The following is a 23808-nucleotide window of genomic DNA, read 5'->3' as shown; positions in this document are numbered from 1 at the left end:
CGCGCACACACACACATACACCACACGCGCACACACACACATACACCACACGCGCACACACACACATACACCACACGCACACACACACACATACACCACACGCGCGCACACACACACACAAAACTCAGTGGCATTAAAAAAAAAAAAACCCTCGACTATGATCTAAACAACTGAAGTGCTGACGTCTCTTATGAACCATGGCAGATTCTGGAGCTTAAAGGACAGACTTCAGGTTGGGGAGTGGAATAAACAATATAGCATGCATGTCCCTTGGGCCCACTGGTGGATGTGCACCATAGTTCCTCTGGTCCAATCAGACTTAAAGTACACTAGACATGCAGGGGTGGGATACAGGACTATGTAAAATACAAGACCCAGGAGATGACAGCAGCACTCTTGGGGGATGACCCATGGTTCATTACAAGAGAAATCCAAAACTGTAAGCTAAACTGAAAGGTTGAGGCAGATGGGGTTAACCAAGTGTCAGAAAGAAGGCTCAATGTTAATGGGAATCTGCTCCCTAAAACAAACAAGACAGACACACACAGACACACGAGTGCATATTACTTAATTCACCTAACTTATAATCAAACTACTCATGCTAGCCTGTGCTAACATTGCCATCAAATTACTTGCTCTAGCCAGTAAGAACATTACTTTCTATAGCTCCACAAGTTTTCATTCATTCTTTTGCCTCTGCTTAAGCTTCTCCACTGATCCACCCATTCCCCTTCCTTCTCTTCTTAACTCTCTCTAGCTACTGGCACTTCCCTATAAGTTCCCTCCTTCTCCACCCCTTTACTCCCTCTTATTCAGCATCCTTATAATTAACACCACTTTTCTATTTTCCACTTGCATTATTCAAAAAAACTTCGGCCCATTTTAATGCCAATGACAAATGCTTTTTCTTATACTTACCTAGCAATATCCCACACTGTGTATTTCATACCACTTACATCATCTCCAGACTACAAATGTTTGTGCTACCTATAGTATTTGTCATATATCTCTTAAATGAAACAGTCTTTGAAACTTTGTATAACTTTTGTCTTATGCAACTTCCAAGAATTCTAATCTGCTGTTTCTTTTCATGTTTTACATAATATGACTACCTACACTTGACTAGTATTTCCTACTGAATCCTATTCCCGTTTTCATAACATTCCTATGAAACCTTTGTATAACTTCTTGCATATGTAATATCTATGAAACTTATTATTAGGTGAAGTTGTTCTGTAAATTTGTCTTGTAATTTTTCAAATAGTATATAATTTCTTCTGTACATGTATATATTCTTATGTAACTTACTTGAGATGGAACTTTTCTTCCCGGGCCTCCACCGAAAATGGGCTTCCTAGCCCAGTGGACTTTCCCGGTAACCTAATGCCAATAAGTAAATAAATAAATAAATTTGAGGATTGTCACAAAAGCCAACATTTGCCAACCAGGGATACAGCAAAAAGAAGTACAACCAATCTTCGTACCACTGATGTGATTAGAAGAACACGGAATAAATGTTTTGGTGCGCTTTCTAGGTTAAAGATAAACAAATAACTCTAGCACTTTGTATAGTAGGTTCCAATTAATTTTTAACAAAGAAATTTATACCTAGAAATTGCAGGTTTTCTGACAAAATATTTAGGGGCAGAAATAAAATCTTTTAGAAAGTAAACCATAATACATCTGCTGAATAATTTAAACTAAATTCCATTCTAGATGAATTGTTAATAGTTTAACAAAGAGGATTTGCAATGGGTAAAAAAATGTCTTTGTTAAAATGACACTGAATTCTTAAGCTTTTTTAATCCTATTATTGTATCTATTGTACAGCCATCCTGTAACATAGATACCGTTGGAGTAATCAACTACATTCCTGGTTTCTACACGACCAAGGTTCATTAATAAATATTGTTGGATCAGAATTATGAGTAACAGAAACAACTGCATGACAGACCTCTAGAGTTTCCAAATATTAATACCCATGCCTGGCTAACATTTATATGGTTTCAGTTTGGATATATTCTCAGCATGAAAAGCTAAGAAAGGAATTGTTTTACAAGTTATTACTGGAGATCATATTTCCTATAGTTCTAACAAGTTTTCAGTTTGATGACTACCAGATAATCAATTGTCATTAAGACCCAGATTAACAGTGTTTGTACACTTTAAATATTTTAGGACGGAGGCTTGGAGATGTTTCCACAGAAGTCTTAAAAAAAAAAATCAGACATTGCGAACCTCTGATGAGATGCTCACAATGTGGTAATGCTGACTTAAATTAAAAAGCTGTGTATTTGGCATAGGAAAGGACTATACTACGAGATGCAGTTAATATGAGAAGTTGTAGTTGATTTTTTGCACTCTAAAAAGGAATGTCTCCTGTGGGTGGATGATTAGTTATTGTTTTCATTAAAAAAAGGGGGGGGGGCAGTAGTGAAAAAACCCACAAATGAGCAGGGGTTCCATGATACTTTTGATAATAAAAACACTGCAGATATACTGGGACAAGGTCTCTTTGGAGACAGTCAGAAATATGAACTATGCTAAGGGGTATATTACAGGTGACTTTTTTGGGAAAAGGTAATAGTTTATGATGAGCATTGCATCGTTTCATTGTTAAAGAAAGAATGTTAATATTATATGTATGTTCCTTTGGTATTTTCTTTCACCATGTTGTATTTTTGCCTGGAGGATTCCAAATTATTTTTTGGACCCCACAATTCTGACCAGAGTTGGACATGTCCTATTGATGTTTTTTGTGATTGGATTCAAATTTTCATTAAGTAGCTAAAGCCCAAAAACTTATACAAGGCAGTTTTTCAAACTTGTTGCTATAGTCGGAATTTTGAAGATGAATGAGAACAAGTGTTATATTGCTTGGGATGTCTGGAAAAGAAACAATATTCTTATAATTAAAATGCCTCAAATTATAAGAGAAGTATTACCCAAAATGGGAACAAAACAGAGCCTTGTCACCCCATTCTTTCCATAGTATGGAAGAGTCAGGTGACACAGATCAAGTTAGTTTGCTGATCTTGCATACTACCCTAACTCCCATTCCTGCAGGAGGCTTGCAAGCTCTGCAACTCCTGCTACTAGAGATAAGTGTCCTACACCACCACATGGATCACTTGTGATGCAGGCCTGCTCTACATCAGTGGTTTGCAGTCAAGCCTTTTCTACAGGCGCTCAGCAACCCATCAGTCATCGTCACCAATGCAGCAAGCCAAACTTCTCCTCACCCCAGGATGGGCGAGGCAGCATTTGACACATATTCCCATCTTTCCTGCTTAGCTCCACCAACTCCTGTGTCGCTAACTGAGCGCAGGTTAGCTGGCTTGAAGTCAGGACTTCACCCTTCTGTGCCACAAGGCCAGGGTTGATACTGTTTAATCTGTATTACAGTTTGCAACTTTCCTTTTTAACATCCTCTCCAGACATATTCTTTGGTATATTCCCTCTTTCTTAAAATCTTTCTTGCTTTCTCAATTAATGTATCTGCTCATCTACTGACTTGGGCCAGAGGACTTGTGTGCTATAAAGAAAAGTTACAGTACTAATAAATTATGCATTGGGTTGGCCCAAAAGACTGATGACAGCTGCACTTCCCTCTGATTAAAGCAAGTCATATCATATGCTACCATTACTACACATCAGCTCCCTATGATGTAATTCTCTCCCACATCAACTGAAGTGCCATTCAACTACTAGCACAGAATGTGTTAATTCATACTCTTGGTTAACGAAGTATTAAATGCGCAGTTTTCTTAAACAGGAATGACCAGGAAAATGCAATTTTTGAAACAAAAACAATGTTACTTTTCAGAAAAAAAGAGAACTACTTCATGCCATAAGATTCTTACCTGTAGAAAATGTACAGCCAAATGGAGGGACTGGGATGGCTTCAGTCCCATACGAAACGTGTTCATCCTGCTGCATACAATGGAAAGAATCAAGCAGTGACAGGAGAGGATAATGGCCAGATTTTCCTGCAGGACAGAGAAAATCATCATTAGGACAGACGTGCAGTTAAAAAAAATGGAGTTGGCAATTTGGAAAGCAAGAAAGAGTTATGGAACCAAGATAGTTTTCTTCACAAAACACTGGTGTACTATTGCAGAGTCACAGTAGTCCACCTATAAACCCCAAAATGTCTGTGAAGATCACACCTTTAATGGACCAGTTTTATTCCTAAACTCCCTTAGGTTCCCAATTATTCTCTCCAACTGAAATATCACACATGTCTCACACAAACTGTATCCTAAGAAATAAACACTCCAAACCTCATAAAACATTACAGGTAGAAACAATACAAAGCTATCAGGTGTCATTCTGATTATTCCACAACATTCTTTTAATCTTTAATGTAAAGGCAGAGGTAAACCATGGTAGCACATCTGAAAAAAAGTATGCTGCATAATAATGGAATTAAAATAGGCTCAACCAGTTCCTTTGCTGCAAGTATTACTATGAGAAAAAAAATGTAAAGCTGTGCATCTGATAAGTACTTTATAGGTCATACCAGAATGAAAATTAAATGAAAGCCATTACATCAAGGACAGACCACACATACATGTCAACATCATTCTTCTGTATGTGGGTTGAGGGGTGGGGTGAGGTAGGAAATGTTTTTACATTAACTCAGAGAAAGGTCACAGCACTTCAAGTAAGCGGTATAAAACTATGAAGATAACAGAAATTTCAGAAATGCTGTCCTTTTCCCCATGCATAGGAACATCTAAAATTCGAAAAGAAAGAAAACAGATAAACCAAATCCATCCAAATGTTGCTAGCACTCCAGCACAGAGGGTAAAGCCCTAACTATGACTCAGATAAGTTAGACTATAAGGGAGCTACTGTGGAGGGTGGGAGTGAGTAGACATCACTAGTTCACCCACATTTTGGGCCAGGCCACTGCATCATTGATACTTGGTTAACAGTCGGGTACTACTGCAAAGGCAGTATCAGGGAGCAAGAGGTCTGTACCTACTAAGCAGCTCACTCCTGCAATGTACCCGAGATCAACCACAAGTGACATTGGGCTGGTACTGTGTAGTGCACGTCAGGTTACCACATGGACCTAGGGTGGGGTATGGCAAACAAAAAGCCATGTGGCTGCTGCATGGACAATGGCAATGGCCAATGGCTGGAACAAGTGGAAACGATAGATAAGATGATGGTCTAAAAGTGCTGGGGAAAAAAAAAAAAAACACTTAGGAGAAGGAGAAGAAAAAAAACAACGTTGGCCAAATGGCTAAAAAACACAGTTCTCATTTGTACCGAGATCTCTAAAATTATTAAATATAATTAAGTTCATGCAGCACAGTTTGCATTCACAAGCAGTACCGTTAATAAACATTTTGACAAACTGTACTTCAATCTTGATGAAGACTAGAGAAATTGTATACACATTTTATATATGTTACAGTTTTCTTTTAGCATTTTCCCAACAGAACTCAGGACATTTTCACAAGAAGATTAGGTAAAGTCACAGCACAGTCATTTTCCCAATTACCCACTTACTCTGATTCGGAATTATAAGAAAGCCAAATGCCATCTCATTAAATCAATGGACACAAGGCAGAGAAATCAATCCTAAACAAGGTGCTAATCATCAAAGATGTAAACACGCACAGACACACACATTCTCTGCTTGCACACCTATAAACAATTTAAATGATTGTAAATTTACCTATGGCATACGAAACATCCTATGAAACTCACACAAACAGAGAAGACACACCAGTCAAAAACTGAACTGCAGAATCAAGTGCTGTGGCTTAATAACTCTTAATGGTTGAGTAACTGTACTGCTCAAAGTAGAACTATTCACGAATAATGGGCAACAGTAAACATGCACCACACTGTTAAAGAAAAACAAATGAAAACACTAACCACTGAAAAGGGATTGATGAGCTATAATGAACGTCTAACAAGTAAGAGAGTAGTTCAGCAAAGTGACCTCTTGAATAGAAGATATTTAAAAATCAAACAGGAAACTAGTGAGAAATGGGAGAGGCAAGAAGAGTCTGCTGCATAATGCAAACTTTAGCAGTAGACAGTAATACAGGAGAGCAGTGCAATAACTTAAGGAAAACATGAGTTAGCAATGTCAACACATCAGCAGAAAGACCAAAGTCAAAATAATGAACAGAGTCTCTGCAGTACGATTAGTACCATTCCTTTGGTAACAAAAGCACGGACTATTTTGGTAACAAAAGTGCTGACTATTTTAGTATTCAGTAAAATCGGTAGCAGGTGCTAGAGATTGTGGACTAACCAAAAGAGCTACATGGAAGACTCCGTCTCGATTAGTTTTAATTCAGGATCATCAATCTAAAAGTAGTTGGCATTCTCACAAACTTAAAAGATGCTACTTGGTCCTCTACAATGGTCCTAAATGCCATATTTTAGTGTGTTAGCTATAGTAGAGCATCAGCAAGAAAATCAGTCAAACTATAAAAGGTGATCTGGTTGAGTGATGGCAACAGTTGTTAGGTATGCTGAAGACAAAGATGACTGGGGCTGATAGGATGACTAATGATGATAACCAAATGAGAAAGACGACGACAATATTGGCAAGATGACACCAGCAACTGCATTCTACAGAGATTCAAGCACATGAATGCTGTTATTCTCCCAGGGCAGAGCAAGACTGCTTATAAATATGTTTACAGAATTATGAAGAACTTTCCAAGATACATGTCCTCAAACCATCACATTCTTTACAATAATTTGCAAGACAGAAGAGAGGTTAAGGGGTTTACTAGCGATCCTACAGACTGTAAAATAGAGTAGCATCACTAGATGTTAAGACATAAGGTGTGTGTTCTTAAGTACTATTCCTTATGTAACTTTGCTTGAATTGTCATACGAAAAAGTTAGCTCAATACTATGTTTTGAATGCACAAGGGAACACATACTATTTTCGAATACTTCAAGAATAATGCAACTAGACCAGAATTGCATGTTAAAAGAACTGTCAAAGATATCTGTCAATATTCATTATTAAATTAACAGTACTGAATTCTTAAAAATAACATTTTTTTTACTAAATTAGGGCTTAATTACCTATTTGCAGACAACTCAACTTTTTTCAGTAAGAGTGTGACAAATGAGCAAACAAAACAAGTGGCATATCATATCCGAGTCTTGAAACAGAAAATCCTAAAAATCAAGTAATGCAATAGGTCTAATATTTAGACTACAGAACATCCTCAATTATTGCAAATGTATGCTTCAGTTGGCAATGTTCTGCACAAAAATATTTCAGCACACTGCAGAGAATATCTTGCTCTTCTTTATTTACTACTATACAGACATACATATTTACGTAATAGAGACTGGATATGAGAGTGTAATTATTAAGGAAACCATTGTCTTTTCGAAGAAAAATTGTATATATTATTATGTATTTATGTTGCTTTTGTAATGCAAATACTAATTAGAATGCTCCTGCTCTTCTTTCTGTTCTACCACGTAATTTAAACAGCCGCCTTAGCTACACCAGTTCAGGCAGATGGGACCTAGACTCGACTTCCAATCCAATTTGTCACCTTGGAAATACAGAATACCACTAAGACTGCACTACAGTATCAGTACTGAAAAATTAACCCAGCATCTGGTGTATGAATAGAACACACAAGCTTATGATCTTCTGGTCATCCAAAATGAGGGTACAACATGCATTTCAGAGACAAAATAATGGGGTATTTCACGAAAGGCAACAGTTGAGAATATGCCTATACTGCTTGAACAACTTGCCCCCCCTACTGTATTATGTTATTAAAATACACTTAATTAAATTTATTTTGTGTATTATGTTGCCTTCGGTTGAAAATAGTCAGATCTGCCCATCGTAAACGATTAATAAACTACATGCTCTACCACACTCTGGTCTGTATTATTAGTACACTTATTAAATGCTCTCCCGTGCTCTGCATTTTTATTTGCAAGTGGTAATTAGTATTTCTTAGACCCCTTTCAGGCATAATATAATTAAGAAGATCAATGCCAAAACAACATAATATATGGCGACACTTTAGGAAAGTCAAATCAACCAGCATGTTTTGAGGTGATAAAGAGAAAACAGAGCACCCAGTGAAAAACTGAAACAGACAGTGGCAGGTGAAGATTGAATCTTGCCATTCTGAAGCACAAATCTTGTCACTAACTCACAATACTGCCAATATACCTAGTATTCTCATCCCGATCATAGATGCTAATATAACAATACTGCATTTTAGTCTATACTCCCTAAATAGTCTTGCCTCCATACTGGTCAAGCATTTGAACTTTTGCTCAAAAACAGGCAAGCCACTTAATACTTCTAGAGATTGCCTATAAACATTCAGACTACAAAAACATAATGGTACGCTGTAATTTAATATAGGGAAAGGGGAGGCAGTAAATAAGACAAACATTGCGATTTTGCAAAAACTGTTAAAAGTACAACTGTCACTGAATAATGCTAAACCAACAAGATACTAAGTCTATTGACTTCTTAGTAATTATAATATCTGGGACAATACAGACAGTCTTATTCTGTCGTTTTCTTAAATACACGATTATAATATTTTAAAAAATGAACATAGTCTCCCTGACCATTTTTGAGTATACACCATGTCCCATAGTAAGACAGCAAAGCGAATGAGAACCATATCTTACCAGCAATGAATACTCACCGTAAGATCTCCCAAATACCTTTCTATTAACAATTGAATGAAACATCTTCACATTAAAACTCAAAAATGAAAAAATAATTTGTGAAAACCACAATCCCAGTAAAACAATTTCCCAGTTGAGAAGAATGAATTATAATTCGCGCTAAACTGAAAAGTACAGGAATAACAAACTACCCGCGAAAGTGACGTCACACATATCCAATTGGTTGAAGCATACATACAGTTCAACATCCGCCCACAATATCAAATACCTAGAGTATTTCCGGACGCTAGGCTTCTCTGGGTAATTGTGTCTGTTACAGTTCAGTTTGTCTTGTTGAACGTTGTTATTGTTGTTTACAATCAGATGTCTTTGGCTCCTAATAGACCTTTCTTGGCGGATGCTGGCTATGGAGAGCAAGAGCTCGATGCAAATTCCGCTCTTATGGAGCTGGATAAAGGTACAGTTTTGGGTTCTCTTTGGATGGAAATATCTCTTTTCCAGCTTATGTTTTCATTCTTGACCCCACAGTATGCATACACTTATTTTGTTTACGTGCCGTTTGGACCATTGTCCACTTAAGTTTCAATGCTGTAATGATCGAAGCAATCGTTAGTACCCATGACTTCATAATTGAATGCTAAAAAATAGCTTAAAAAACTGCATTACAAATCAACAGTACATATCAAGTCTTCAAGATGCACAATAATAACGGTTTTCTAACAGTGCACTAGTTCTTTGTGCTGCAAATTATTGCTTGTCATTCTCGTAACCTCGCAGACTTTCTGAAGTTATAGCTCCAAAAAGAATTTTCAAAAATATCATTAGTTTCCAGATTTTTTTTTTAACTAAAGCTACTATTAAAACTATTTTTTTTAACTAAAGCTACTACTTTTTCTGTGTTTCTATAGCAGATTACCAATAAAACAAACAAATTGCAGTCTAGGATTTATGCCTTTTATTTCTTCCTCTGTTTGCATTTCTTTTGTCAGACAGTACTTCACCATAGCTTCTCTATATGAAATTTTCATCTCTTCTATCAAAAAATGTTAATACTTGTGCAGAATATAGAACTTCCCTTAAAAGTTACCTTTAGTAAGTCTACCACATGCAAGTTATCATTTTCCTAAACCTGATAAACTTCTTTGAAGCGGTCACCAAAGCCGTAGATGAGAGTAAGGTGGTTCACACAGCCTATTTAGATCTTGCCAAGACTTTCGACACTATCTCCCACTCTGGAATTATAGATAAACTCACTAAACTATGTATAAATCCCTATGTCACAAGATGGGTTGCCAACTGCCTCACTGCCAGAACCCACACTGTGAAAGTAGCAGACTCCAAATCTAACTTTAGACCATTGACAAGTGGAGTACCACAGGATTCAGTCCTGGGTCCTCTCCTGTTTGGTATCTACTTCTCTGAAGTACAGGTTAACACAGAAGGTCTTTGGCTGATAAAGTTCGCAGATGACTGCAAACTAGGAGCCATAATCAAAACTACTAACGATGTGGACATCCTGCAAAAGGGCCACACTGTATCAGATGCCTGGTGTCAAAGCCATGGCCTCAAGCTCAATGCCAAAAAGTGCATTGTCATCCCTTTTGGTAAAAACTCTGTACCCATGAACTACCACATAGGCGGTAGTCTGTTTAACACTGAAAGTGTGATAAGAGACCTTGGGACACAAGTTGACAGTAGTCTCTCCTTTGATAATCACATCGCCACAGTAGTCAGGAAATCCTTCTACGTGGCATACCTCATCAAAAAAGGTTTTTCATCCAGGAAAAAAGAGGTCATTGTTCTCCTCTACTCGTCACTCATTAGACTCATTATAGAATACAGCGCCCCTTTTGGTGTGTACCTCACAAGACATCTACAACAACTGGAAAGGCTGCAGAAATACCTCACAAAGAGGATTACCATTCTCAAACAGATTCCCTACACAGACCGTCTCAAAAAACTCCAGCTTTACTCCTTCGCATATCGCCTACTCAGAGGCAATCTCTGGCTAACATACAAAGGTATGTCAAACCGAGATCTGATGGACATGCTCCACTTAAAGAAATCCCAATCCCTCTGAGCTACACGCTCTAGGAACCTAAACCTTGTCACCACAATAAACAAAACATGCTGGAGGGATAGATTCCTGTCCCAGAGACTTCCCATACTCTGGAACAAATTGGAACTATATCAAACAAAGCTCCTCATTAGCCCTCTTCAAGAAAAATTTTGATGATTGGATGGTAGATAGGAAATTTACCCTGGGGATCACTTCTGTGACTGCTCGACAGGGGCACAGGAAAATAATTTTCTTGGATGGCGAAAGCCAGGGTACCTTTTTGGCTAGGCTTATATAGGCCCTAGGGCCAATAGCCTAATACCTATCTATGAACCGATAAGAATCACCAGGCATAAATATGGTACCGCACCTGACATTTTTTTTTTAAATCCCAACAATTTTCTACTTTTTTCTACATCAGTACTCTTTAATGTCCACACTTTCAACACTTTTCACCATCAAACTATTCAAACATTTTCCTCCCTCTTTCTACTTGCATTCCTTTTTTCAACTCTCCTACTTCATAACTTTATCATTTTTACTCCCTTAATTTACATATTGTAAGTATAACACTGTTAAATTTTGTTTCTTTTGAATTATAATGCCTATATGTTTGTCCGACCTGCTCAAAATTAAACTTTTCAAATGGGCTTTAACTAAATCGAATACTGTTGATGATTTTCTTTTTCTAGACTTGTACTGATAAAACATCTAGCCTTTTCTACTCTAGTGTAAGTCTTACATCCCTAGACTGCATCTGGAAAAGGTGCTCAAACCCTATAAACAAATTAAAATAGTTAAAGAAACACAACGACTAGAAGTTCCAAACCATACCCACTGCATGGTTACGTTATTGCAATACTGATTTAATTTTAAGTGTGACCCAAGTTAACACATAACCATCAGAAAACAGAACATCAGGTTCTGATGAAGTTCTTTTGAGAATAAACAGTCTCTCTACTATTTTGGTGGTTCTTTTTTGGCTTTTAGTTTTTATTTTACTTTTGAGTACAGCTTTGTACCTTTTGTGGTTTTCATAGAACAGAATATATGTAACACATTTAATTTGTCAACACTAATCTTGTAGCTAGTTGCACAACAGGTAGACCTGAATCCTTATGCCCACATGCAGGATCATAAGACATCTGAAGTTAGAAAATAGCATGCTTAGACTTATTTAAAATTAGTAAAAAGAAAGAAGCAGTTGGCAAACAGGCTGAACATGTGAAAATGAAAAAAAAATAGTGCACAAGTATCCAATGTATAACTCCCTTTAATAAACACCATATTACATCATCATGATCACTTTTGATCCTGACTGAGACTTTTTCAGTTATGCAAATGTTATGAACTTAAATTGGTTTAGTCAGCTGTATGATGTGACAGGCGTTGTGTTAAAGATCACATTAATTTTAAAGTGGTGTTGAATAAGTTCAGAAAATGTAGAGGTATTCAACAGTATTTTCCAGTGGTATTCTGTAAGGTTCAACTCGTATTCAGTATCTCCAGCTGTAATATCAATAAAGTCAAAAACGCAGAAGAATAACTTTTTAAAATTCTTGCTGTTGGTTGTATGCTTATAGAAGTCACTGCTGTCCTTCTTAACACATCACATAATTATGTTTGTGTATTCTTTTTTGCAAACCTCTTAATTTTTCTTGTATAAAAGCAAAATATGTTAATCAGCCAGTTGCATAAATTAATTTAACTTTCAATTAAAATAACCCAGTATTTGATATAACTTTTGTGTTACAGCAGAAGAAAAAAAAAAGCACTCCATCTCCTCCTCTCTTTTTTTTTCTATTGTGAAGGATGCTATTATGAACACCATTTTGAATCTGTCTCATGTTTGTAATATAATTCCAGAGACAGTGGTTTAAATCTGTCTCATGTTTGTAATATAATTCCAGAGTCAGTGGTTTCAGACAAAAGAAAGTGCATGTCAAATTGATATAACACCTTTAAAGCATTTTTGAAGAGAGGCCTATGCAACCCAACCATGGAAGGCTGTGCCTAACACTCTTCTTTAACTTCAAAATCACTGATGTTCATATTAGGAGGAATATTGTTTATGTACAGTAAACTTGGACTTGGTCTATATCCCCCCATTCACTTTTATAGGGTTGCTGCTCTGAAGACCATGCTTAGTCTTTGGAATATCAGCACGTAAATTGAGTGAGGTAGGGATTGGTAAATGATCTTTTAGGGTATAATGCGACATTCTGCTAATAGCACTTAAAAGATTGCCTTGGTGTTGAACTGATAACATTGTAGATTTGTAAAAGTGGTACAAGTGCCTGGGCCATGAATAGCATATGGATATATGATGCAGATGTAGTGACTGTTTGCTGAGTCTCTGCACCCCTTGTCTTCCCAGTTTGTTTATCTGGTTTATTCCCAGATTAAAGTCATCCTGCAGCTTTAGTCCATTGGCTAGGAAACACCACTTTGGTGTGTTATTCACTGTATTATGTTTTCTTAAGTAAATAAGACTGATTATAATGGAGCTGAGTGAAGCATATTCAGTTCAGCCATTTGTTTTATGTATCTGTTAATAAGTGTGCTAGGGAGTGACTGGTGAATCTGGCAACCATTTGGTAGATATTTAGAAGAAAGTTTGTGTGTGGTATATCTCATAAGGGTGTCATGACCACGGATTCAAATAATTTGAGAAAGTTATATAGTTTAACATTTTGCTCTTCTGGTTTTCTCTGTGACTTACCCTTTTAGAGTGGTGAAATGTATAAAACAGCTGCTGTTGTTTTCTGGATGCACCTGATTTATCATGTGCTTCTATAGCTAGATATTGATCTATAAGAACAAAAGTCTTTATTGCTAACGTCGATCATCCCATCTGTTACTGGTGGAGTGGTAAGTAAGCATTTTAGGAATGTTGTATTTCCCAGAATTACTGTTTTGCTTTGATTTTAGGACCAGTCATGAACCATTCAAGTTTTTAAAGCAGATAAAGTGTCCTGCAGAGTAGTTTAAGTAATAGTAAGATTGGAACTTGACACAAACCCCAAATGAATCTCTTGTAGTGTAAAAAGATTCAGCATTGTCGTAGCAACAGCACATGTTTATACAGAGTAGGCTGGTTTGGTTGAAGTAGCAGTTTTTAGGTTCCTGCTGTAGTGAATTTTAAGAGTGCATGCATTAGTAATTCACTGGCTGTTTTCTTGCTATCTATCAAGATAGTTGTTAAACGACTGACCACAGTTTGTCTCTCTAAATTATTAAAGTGTATTCAACAGAGTCAAACCTTTAATAGATACAAGAAGATTGCTGCATTACTTTCATTGTTATAGAGAAATGAAAAATGACATTAAATGGTCAGTGACATTAACGGGTATAGTAACTACCCCTTGAATGGGATATCAGTTATTTTGTTTGTTTAAGAGAATGCTATAGCCCATTAAGCAGTTGTGCAGCTATCTGTGTGCCACTTTCTTACAAGGTACTTGGAGAAGACTTAGAATTGTGGGTCTGTAGTTGCACTTGCTTATTTTTAGACTTACTGCTTGGAATGACCACTTACTGTTTCAGAGAGAGAGTGCTTTTGTTTCCTACAAACTCATTTTTCTAAACAATTTGGCAGGTTCAGCAGCTGACTGCAAGATGTGGAAGCTTAAAGGTCAAACCATCTGCTGAGTCTGATTCTCTAGGTTAAACCACCTTACTGGCTTTTTCTTCAGTTGTAACCGGCTCAAGTGTTAAAGTAGCTAATTTCATATTGATTGTCTGAGTTTCTTAATTTACTTATTTTCTTTTGTCTGCTGAGAGTGTGACTCGGCAACACCACTTTTTATCAGAGGCCGGGGAGAAAAGCTTCACATTGTATACGTTTGAATGAGTTAACATTAATATCCTATGTATGTAGAATTTTGTCACATAACAGATGATCGCTATGCAACATATACTATATACTGGAACAAACCACTTGCTGACAAACAGGATAAACGCCCAGTGCTCCAGAAAAACTTAAATAATATTAATGAAACCAAAAGGAGCACCTAGGCTGATGCAGAGTCACAAGTAGAAATGAAAGGCAAAATCCTCAGGTTAAAATCCAAATGAAAGGCAAAATCCTCAGGTTAAAATCCAACTTTAATTCCACTGCAGGTCAGATAAGCGCTTTCACTCATTCATTTGAGCTTCATCAGATCATGTAACAAAGACCTTCAAGTACATAGGCTACATTTATACAGTTAAAACATCTCCTATTGGCTGCTTCTTGTTACATATTCATGAGTTAATCTAAGCTTAAAGATATATGTACATATAAACATGCTAAGATGTATAAAATGACAAAGTGAATATAAAAAACATATAAAAAACATATAAAAACTCTCCATGAACACTCAAGATGCTCTAATAAATATGTATATATAAATATATATATCAAAAGAAATCTATTTCAAGGGGTAAAACATATATGTTCCATCATTTATTATAAAATCTACAAACATTCCTCCGTTTGTTTAACATAGGTTTAATGGAGGCTCTCTCATTGAGACCTAAACCCCTATCTGCTCTCAATCTAACTATCCACATACTCTCCTTACTCTCAGTATGGTTCCTGATGTCACCTCCTCGTATACTGGGTTTAATATTCTCAAGAGCTCTAAATAGGAAATAATGTTCAGGACCTGCTTGGGCTACGTGCTTGGCTAAGGCATTGTGAGGTGAAGCCTTCCTAATGTGGTAAAGATGTTCTCTTATCCTGTCTTTAAAACAACAATTGGTTTTGCCAACATAAAATGCATCACATATTTGGCACACTGCCAAATAAACTATATGAGTAGTATCACAGGTAGCTACAGCACGTATGCTAAAGTTAGTGTGCATGTCAGGATGTTCAAAAAATGGACTGGGGTCAAGAGAATTACAATAATTACAGCGTCCACATGGTTTTGTGTGTTCAAGAGGCGTTGACCATTCATCCCTTTTTGAATAACATAACATTCTCCTTAAATTTAATTTGTTCCTATATAAAAAAGAGGGTTTAGTCCCCACAAGTTTACCGATGGTGTCATCAGTACAGAGAATAGGCCAGTGTTTCGTAATAATATTCTTGATTGCTGGACAATCAGTACTATATGGTAAAGAAACCCTTACATGAGTTGATCTCTCATCTCTACCATTGTCTATTGTAACGGATCCACCAGTAATAACTGGTCCAAAATAAGGAGCTGCTCTGTTCAGTCTAAGTTTCAACACTGCCTCTCCATAAAACAAAAACGTCATCCACGAAACGTCTATAAAAAGTTACATGTTGTTTAAACATTTCTAAATTAAAGAGACTCTCAAATTCCCAAAATGCCAAAAACATGTTTGCATAGCTGTTGGCACAAGGTGTGCCCATGGCTACGCCACCTCGCTGTTGGTAAAACTTGTTGTCATAGGTGAAAAGATTGTTATTCAAAATGAGTTCAAGGAAATGTACAATGAGGTCTACTTTAACTGATGTATATTCGCTATGTAAGAGTAGATACTCTGATTTATATCACTGAGTATCTACTCTTACATAGTCATAGGCAGTGTTGATGATTTGTTTGTGTTCCATACTATATTGAACAACCTCACTGGCTATTTAACCTTCAGTATGAATCACTCTAGAGAGAAGATAGAATTTCTTGACTTGTATATAGAAAAGTTAGCATGTGGTTTGATTAATACAGGTGTCTATAGGAAACCTTGCTATTTTAATACTCTATTACAGCGTGATAGTATGCACCCACAGCATATTTTTAAGAATATCATTAGAGGCCAGGTGATGAGAACCTCTAGGCTAAATGCCACAGAAGAAGGCTTCCTAAATGAAGTGAGTGACCTCAAGATAAGGCTAGAAGAACGGGGCTATAGCTCACAAGAGAATGAGTCCAACCTCTTAGATGTCAATAAACTTAGACTGAACAGAGCAGCCCCTTATTTTGGACCAGTTATTACTGGTGGATCCGTTACAATAGACAATGGTAGAGATGAGAGATCAACTCATGTAAGGGTTTCTTTACCATATAGTACTGATTGTCCAGCAATCAAGAATATTATTACGTAACACTGGCCTATTCTCTGTACTGATGACACCATCGGTAAACTTGTGGGGACTAAACCCTCTTTTTTATATAGGAACAAATTAAATTTAAGGAGAATGTTATGTTATTCAAAAAGGGATGAATGGTCAACGCCTCTTGAACACACAAAACCATGTGGGCGCTGTAATTATTGTAATTCTCTTGATCCCAGTCCATTTTTTGAACATCCTGACATGCACACTAACTTTAGCATACGTGCTGTAGCTACCTGTGATACTACTCATATAGTTTATTTGGCAGTGTGCCAAATATGTGATGCATTTTATGTTGGCAAAACCAATCGTCGTTTTAAAGACAGGATAAGAGAACACCTTTACCACATTAGGAAGGCTTCACCTCACAATGCCTTAGCTAAGCACGTAGCCCAAGCAGGTCCTGAACATTATTTCCTATTTAGAGCTCTTGAGAATATTAAACCCAGTATACGAGGAGGTGACATCAGGAACCATACTGAGAGTAAGGAGAGTATGTGGATAGTTAGATTGAGAGCAGATAGGGGTTTAGGTCTCAATGAGAGAGCCTCCATTAAACCTATGTTAAACAAACGGAGGAATGTTTGTAGATTTTATAATAAATGATGGAACATATATGTTTTTACCCCTTGATATAGATTTCTTTTGATATATATATTTATATATACATATTTATTAGAGCATCTTGAGTGTTCATGGAGAGTTTTTATATTTTTTTTTATGTTTTTTATATTCACTTTGTCATTTTATACATCTTAGCATGTTTATATGTGCATATATCTTTAAGCTTAGATTGACTCATGAATATGTAACAAGAAGCAGCCAATAGGAGATGTTTTAACTGTATAAATGTAGCCTATGTACTTGAAGGTCTTTGTTACATGATCTGATGAAGCTCAAATGAATGAGTGAAAGCGCTTATCTGACCTGCAGTGGAATTAAAGTTGGATTTTAACCTGAGGATTTTGCCTTTCATTTGGATTTTAACCTGAGGATTTTGCCTTTCATTTCTACTTGTGACTCTGCATCAGCCTAGGTGCTCCTTTTGGTTTCATTAATATACTATATACTGTTTGCATCATGTTACGTTTGAACACATCCATAGAACGTAGTATATACAGCATATAAAACTTGCTCATCAGTAGAACATTTAACAGGTATAGTTAACCGGTATCCTTAAAGGGGGCCTTACCCAAACTAATGACTGGTGCCAGGAGCATGGCCTCAAACTGAATGCCAAGAAATGCATCATTATCCCCTTTGGAGAAAATGGCGTCCCCACTAATTATCACGTTAATAACAATGTACTAAGCATGCAAGCAGTTGTGAGGGACTTGGGCACTCAGGTTGACAGCAACCTGACTTTTGACCACCATGTTGCCTCCATTGTACAGAAGACTTTCTACATGACCCACCTCATAAGTAAGAGTATTTCATCCAGGAGCAAAGAGGTCATAACAACCCTGTACTCCTCCCTTATCAGACCTACTGTCGAGTACGATGCCCCCTTTGGCATGTATCTTGCCAAGCATATGCAGCAGCTGGAAAGACCCCAGAGATTCCTGACAAGGAAAATCCAGGGTCTCAAACACCTGTCCTATACAGATAGTCTAAAAGCCCTGTCCCTCTGCTCATTCTCGTACAGACTGCTCAGAGGTGACCTGTGTCTGGCATACAAGGCCATCTCAGACTCAGCCTTGATGGAGTTGCTGCATATCCATAAGGTAAAATCCACTCAGGCAACTTGCACTCAAGGCCTTAACCTGGTCTGTGACATTAATAGAACTTGTTGACGGGATAGATTTGTGTCCCAGAGACTCCCCCTTCTGTGGAATAGACTCCCTTCCATGTTAAGCAGAGTACCTCTCTAGTCCTCTTTAAGAGGAACCTAGACAACTGGATGGGATACAAAAATACTCCCCAGGGATCCCACCTGTGTCCCTGCTGGACATGGAAAACAAGTGCTGACTTTGTGGGAACATGGGCACAATGTTTGGCTAGGCTTATAAGGGTCTTCAGGCCAATAGCCTAGTATCATCCTATGAACATTATTTTATAGTGTATGCACATACTCCTGCTGTAATATTAGTAGATAAGGTACAAAGAAGGCATATTTATTCCCGGGGATCACATCAGTCACCCTGCTAGACACCCTGTTAATCTCTTAAATAATGTTATTAATTCTGTTACATATTAAGTTTACCTGAACTTACTTCACTGCTATGTCTCTGTCTGGTCACCTTTTACAGATAATCCTTAATTGTACTTAAACGCCTTGCTTATTATTGTACATTCTTGTATTTTATACCTGTCATGTAGTAGACAGCGGAGCTTTTCTCCTCGGGCCTCCACTGAAAATGGACATGTATCCAGTTGGACTAGCCCGGTTAACAAATGTAAAATAAAATAAAAAATAAAAAAATAAATTAAAGATTCTGGAAGAAATAGCCAGGGAATTGTTATGGCTAGGCTTGTATAGGCCCTAGGGCCGATAGCCTAGTACCAACCTATGAAATAAGACAAGTAATTGGGAAGCTGCTATGGTAAAAAGTGGTGAGAATTTAAATGTTTGATTTGACTGCATAAGGTGGGTAATTAGTAATGGGGATGGCAGAAGGGCAGTACTGTTATATTGATGAGTATGATTTCATTGAGATTGTAAGTTAGAGGGAATAAGATTTTTGAACAAGACAGGGTCTTGGTCATGGCATTGTCGGAAGTGCAGGACCATTTACTTCAAAGGTACACATTCAAAGAGATTTTAAATTGTAGATAAGATGAGATATGTTTCTAATATCTACTGGGATTGAGTGCCACAAGTTAGCAACACATACAGAGTATAGAAAATCACCATTTTGATCTGTAGATTTTTGAGTGAGTACTAAGTGTTGGTGTAGTAAACACAGTTTTTGGGGAGTGTACTAGTTTAATAACTTGTTGGTGACTCAGCACGTGTGGGCTGTAAAGGATGTTGTGGGCAGTCTTGATTTGAGAAAAGGCTAGATGGTGAGATAGTTGCAGCCATTTGAGAATGAAGTGCCACACAACAATGTGTTTGGTTAATGTGGTTACTTACAAACATTGCAGTTTTATTGTAAGCTTGACCCAGTTTAGCTAATTGAGAGAACTGAATGTTGTTGAAAATTGAGGCATACAGGAGACTAGGTAGTAGAGGGGTCTGATTTATAGTCTTACTGTATATTCTGATATGAATGGTTTCACTTAATAGAGAATCCCCAGTTTATGATTAGTTTTTTTGAACTGCCTGTCAGATGTGATAATCAAATCATAACCTATGGGCTATGTGCTATTATGCCCAGTAGTTTTGTATATTGTACTAACTCAGTTCTATTATTTTATTGGGTAATAAGTTTGATTGTTGGGTTGGAGGTGAAAATACCATTAATTTAGTTTTACTTGGATTTAGGCATAGTTTGTATTCTAGTTTTCAGTTTTTGCAAGAGAATGCTGCAAGTTATTTGATTGAAGAGGCTGCATGTATAAGTGTTGAGTTATCTGCATTTTGGGTTAAGTTTGCTGGGTGAGAAACTGTGTGTGTTTTATAAACATATTAGAGAAAAAGGTTCTAATATTGAACCTTGTTGCACACCTAATGTTTATTATGGAGATGACAGCTCTTCATCCCAGCATACACACTGTTCAATGGCAACCCCAGTTTTGGGCTTTGGATCAACTTGCTTTAAAGGTACCGCTTTCCCCTTTTTCTCTTATAGATGTTGAGCATTTTGGAATAACACTACAGAGTCAGTGTTCTCATGATGTGTGATTCAGTTACCAGTGAGTATAACTTTTGTTAGTTTAGTATCTGAGAATGTTTTCATGAATTAGAAGTAGGAATCTGTACAATGTACTTGTACCCTGTCACAATTTTCATTTGTATTCAAAGTTCTCAACTGCGTCATCTTGGCAGAGGAGACTAAATGCATTCAAGTTGGCGTCCAATAAGAGCATTTGCAGGCATGATTGACTGAAATTTATTATCTAGTTCTTCTGCCAGAAAAAGTATATGGCTTTTACGACATGCACATTAGGAAATCTCTTCTACCTTGTATATAATGCATTGTCGACTTTCTTGTTTGCCTTTATATTTTGCTTATTACCTTGTATACAATGTATAGTCAACTTTATTGCTTAAAAGGGATAAAAACACAGTCAGCAGCTGGGAGATTCAGTCAAATCCACTTGTTTGACACAAAATAGCACAATAGCAACCATGATAAAATCCACATTATTTACACACGGTAGCACAATAGCAACCAGGATTGAGCTCTTTCTTCCCCTAACCGGGGATTTCATCAGAATCAATTACTCACTTCCTGACAATTAATTTATACAGTTGTCCTAATGACATCACTAATTTAATACAAACGAATTTAAACACATCCTACACACAAAACATGTTAAAATCAACTACAGTATATTTACTAAACTGTCTTTCGGCTTTTTCCGTTTAAGGGTCGTCGCAGCGGAACTCTGGTCCACTAATGATCGGCAGTAGATTTTTACGTGCTGGCTTTCCTAATGCACATCCTTCAGCGAAGGAATGCCCATTCACGCATGTCGACACACAGAAGACGCTCTGAGAATCGAACGTGCAATGTCTTAACTGTGAGGTGACAACGCTACCGCAGCACCACCACCGCAGCATACTACAATATATTTACTAAAACTTTAAAAAATTGTGTAAACAAATGTATTTCTCTGTTTTGACTTAACATTTAACCTAATACTGCCTTGTTGACCAATATAGGCTTGCGAGAAATTACTTCATTTAACCCTGGGCTGTGGCTGGCTAGCAGCCTTATCTGCCATTTCGTCTCCCTTTCTTCTATGTAACATCTAAAATCCCCCCCCACCCCCACCCTAGAGTTTAGTAATACCCTTTCTAATATCCCAAATGAATAGCCTCCAAAACAGGAACAACCTTTTGAGTGTTTAAAAAGTGCATTATATTTATTACATGTGGAAATCTGGTAATAATGTTCATAAATCCTGTCCCTCAAGCGTCTCTCTCTGTCTTCCCAACATAAAACGCGGGGCAGGATTTACACATAGCCAGATACACAACCCTTTTGTGTGACAGTTCCCCTTGCTAAACCAAACTTTTGTTTTCAGTGTGTTACTTAGGACTGTGTTCACTTTATCAAAAATATGTTTACATTGTGAACACGTCCCACATCTTGTAGTGCCACTCTTAAAATTGACACAACCTCTTGACATTCCTTCAAACAGCTTCTTTAAATTAGTACCTGTCTTAGGTACAAAAGAGGGCTTGGTTCCTACAATAGACCATAAATTAGTTACTTTTCAAAATTGCCCAATTATTCTCAACAATGTTGATTAGATCGTATGCCCTAGCCCAGTATGGTACCACTATAGCTCTCTCATATCTGTCACCCTTAACTTTTTCATTTTCGGTTCCTCTAGTATCTCCAATGAAAGGGGTCCCTAAAAGAAAGGGGTTTATATTTTTCCCTTGCATATTTCATATTCTCATGTACTAAATTATATGGATAATCCCTTTCCAGAAACATGTCAGCAACCTTTTTTAACTCCCCTTCAACTTCTTCCTCCCCTGGAGGTCATCCGGGCTACTCGAACGAGTTGCCCCTTGATGATACTTTTTTTTTTTTTTTTTGTTGCCAAGGATGGTTGCGGGTGTATTCCAGATAGGAACTGCTAAAAGTGGGTTTCCTATAGACGTTTGATTTAAACCCCATTTTTCCTTTCTCAATTAGTGTGTCCAAGTAATTGATGCCATTATTACTGATGTGGGTGAATCTCAAAAAACTGGATGTTTGATTCACAAACTCAGCAAATTCCTTAACCATACTTGCTGTACCTGACCAAATAATGAAAATGTCGTCCAAAAAATGGACATATAATTTTATATATTTATAAAACTCACTCTTAAATACATTGTTATTCTCCCATTCCAACAAAACTAAATTCACATGTATAGGGGCGCAGGAGGCACCTATAGCAACCCTTCTACGTTGCTTGAAATATTAACCCTCAAGCATTATGTTTTTGTAATCCAGAACAATTCCCATAAATTCCAAAATCAATTATATCTTGTCATTGGAGTATGTGGTGTTTTTCCGAATACTTTCTTCAAAAAGTTCCATACCTTCCTTCCTAGGGATGGAGGCAAACAAATCAACCACGTCTATGGTTAAAAATATCATTTTGTTCTCCCATAATGTGTCTATAATTCTTCCTAAGAAGTCCCATGAATCTTTCAGTAGATGTTGGGCACTGTTTACCACATGTTTAAGCCATTTGTCAATGACCACGCCAAAGGGGTAAGTTTTCAAACCCCTCCCTGATACTATTGGTCTGAAACTCAAATTTTCTAAACCTTTGTGTTTTTGGGATTCCAAAAACGGTGGCTACTACTGGGTCCCTAACTTTTAGAAAATTATACGTACTGGGCAAAATACTTTCATCCAGTAAATATTCTTCAAGAAAGTGGGCTATTCGACAATAACTGATTTTAACTTCATTATGGGATGTGGGGGCATAAGTAGTTGTATCATTCACTAATTCAAACATTTCCTGTAAATTAAATATTGAATCTTATCAAAGATGACCATGCCTCCGCCCTTGTCAGGCCGCACTATTCTAATTAATTTGTTGTTGACTAATTGGTCTAGGATTTCCTTGTCCTTATTTTCCAAATTTTCTACCATGTTAGCCTTATGTTCGTTTGCTTTCAGGGCGTAGATATCCTCCATAATTGCTTTTTCCAACACGTTAAGAGTTGGATCTAAAGGTGGATTAAAAGTACTTTTACGACTAAATTCATTTCTAGCCAATCTTATGTCATTTTTGTCTTGTTCATATATTAAATAAGCCAGATTTAATTTCCTCAAGAACATTTTCACTTCTAAAATAGTGTCTGTGTAATCAAATTATCTGTCTTCTAGGGACAAATTTTAATCCCTTCATGAACAATTTGAAATGTTCTTTTGTAAGTTTTATGTCTGCATAA

At 37.0% G+C, this 23808-nt stretch overlaps 2 protein-coding genes across 3 annotated transcripts in view; one reads left to right on the top strand and one right to left on the bottom strand.

Moving 5' to 3' along the window:
- The window catches only part of DTL (denticleless E3 ubiquitin protein ligase homolog), a 279535-nt gene extending 270649 nt beyond the window's left edge, over nt 1-8886 (bottom strand). Inside the window, exons 1-2 of the mRNA XM_044075077.1 lie at nt 8685-8886; nt 3864-3989 (exon numbers count right to left, since the gene is read on the bottom strand). Coding sequence (XP_043931012.1) covers nt 3864-3989; nt 8685-8730 — 172 coding nt within the window. The 5' untranslated portion in view covers nt 8731-8886. The remainder of the gene's footprint in view (nt 1-3863; nt 3990-8684) is intronic.
- Nucleotides 8887-8944: 58 nt separating this feature from the next.
- The window catches only part of INTS7 (integrator complex subunit 7), a 1158789-nt gene continuing 1143925 nt past the window's right edge, over nt 8945-23808 (top strand). For both annotated transcript variants that reach the window (XM_044075076.1, XM_044075075.1), the window contains exon 1: nt 8945-9124. In XM_044075076.1, the coding sequence (XP_043931011.1) occupies nt 9031-9124 (94 nt within the window). In that variant the 5' untranslated portion in view covers nt 8945-9030. The remainder of the gene's footprint in view (nt 9125-23808) is intronic.

Source organism: Protopterus annectens, chromosome 6.part0, assembly GCF_019279795.1.
Source record: "Protopterus annectens isolate FY-2018-M chromosome 6.part0, PAN1.0, whole genome shotgun sequence".
Taxonomy (NCBI): Eukaryota; Metazoa; Chordata; order Ceratodontiformes; family Protopteridae; genus Protopterus; species Protopterus annectens.
The sequence above is the reverse complement of the archived record's forward strand: the minus strand, read 5'-3'. Positions and strand labels throughout refer to the sequence as shown.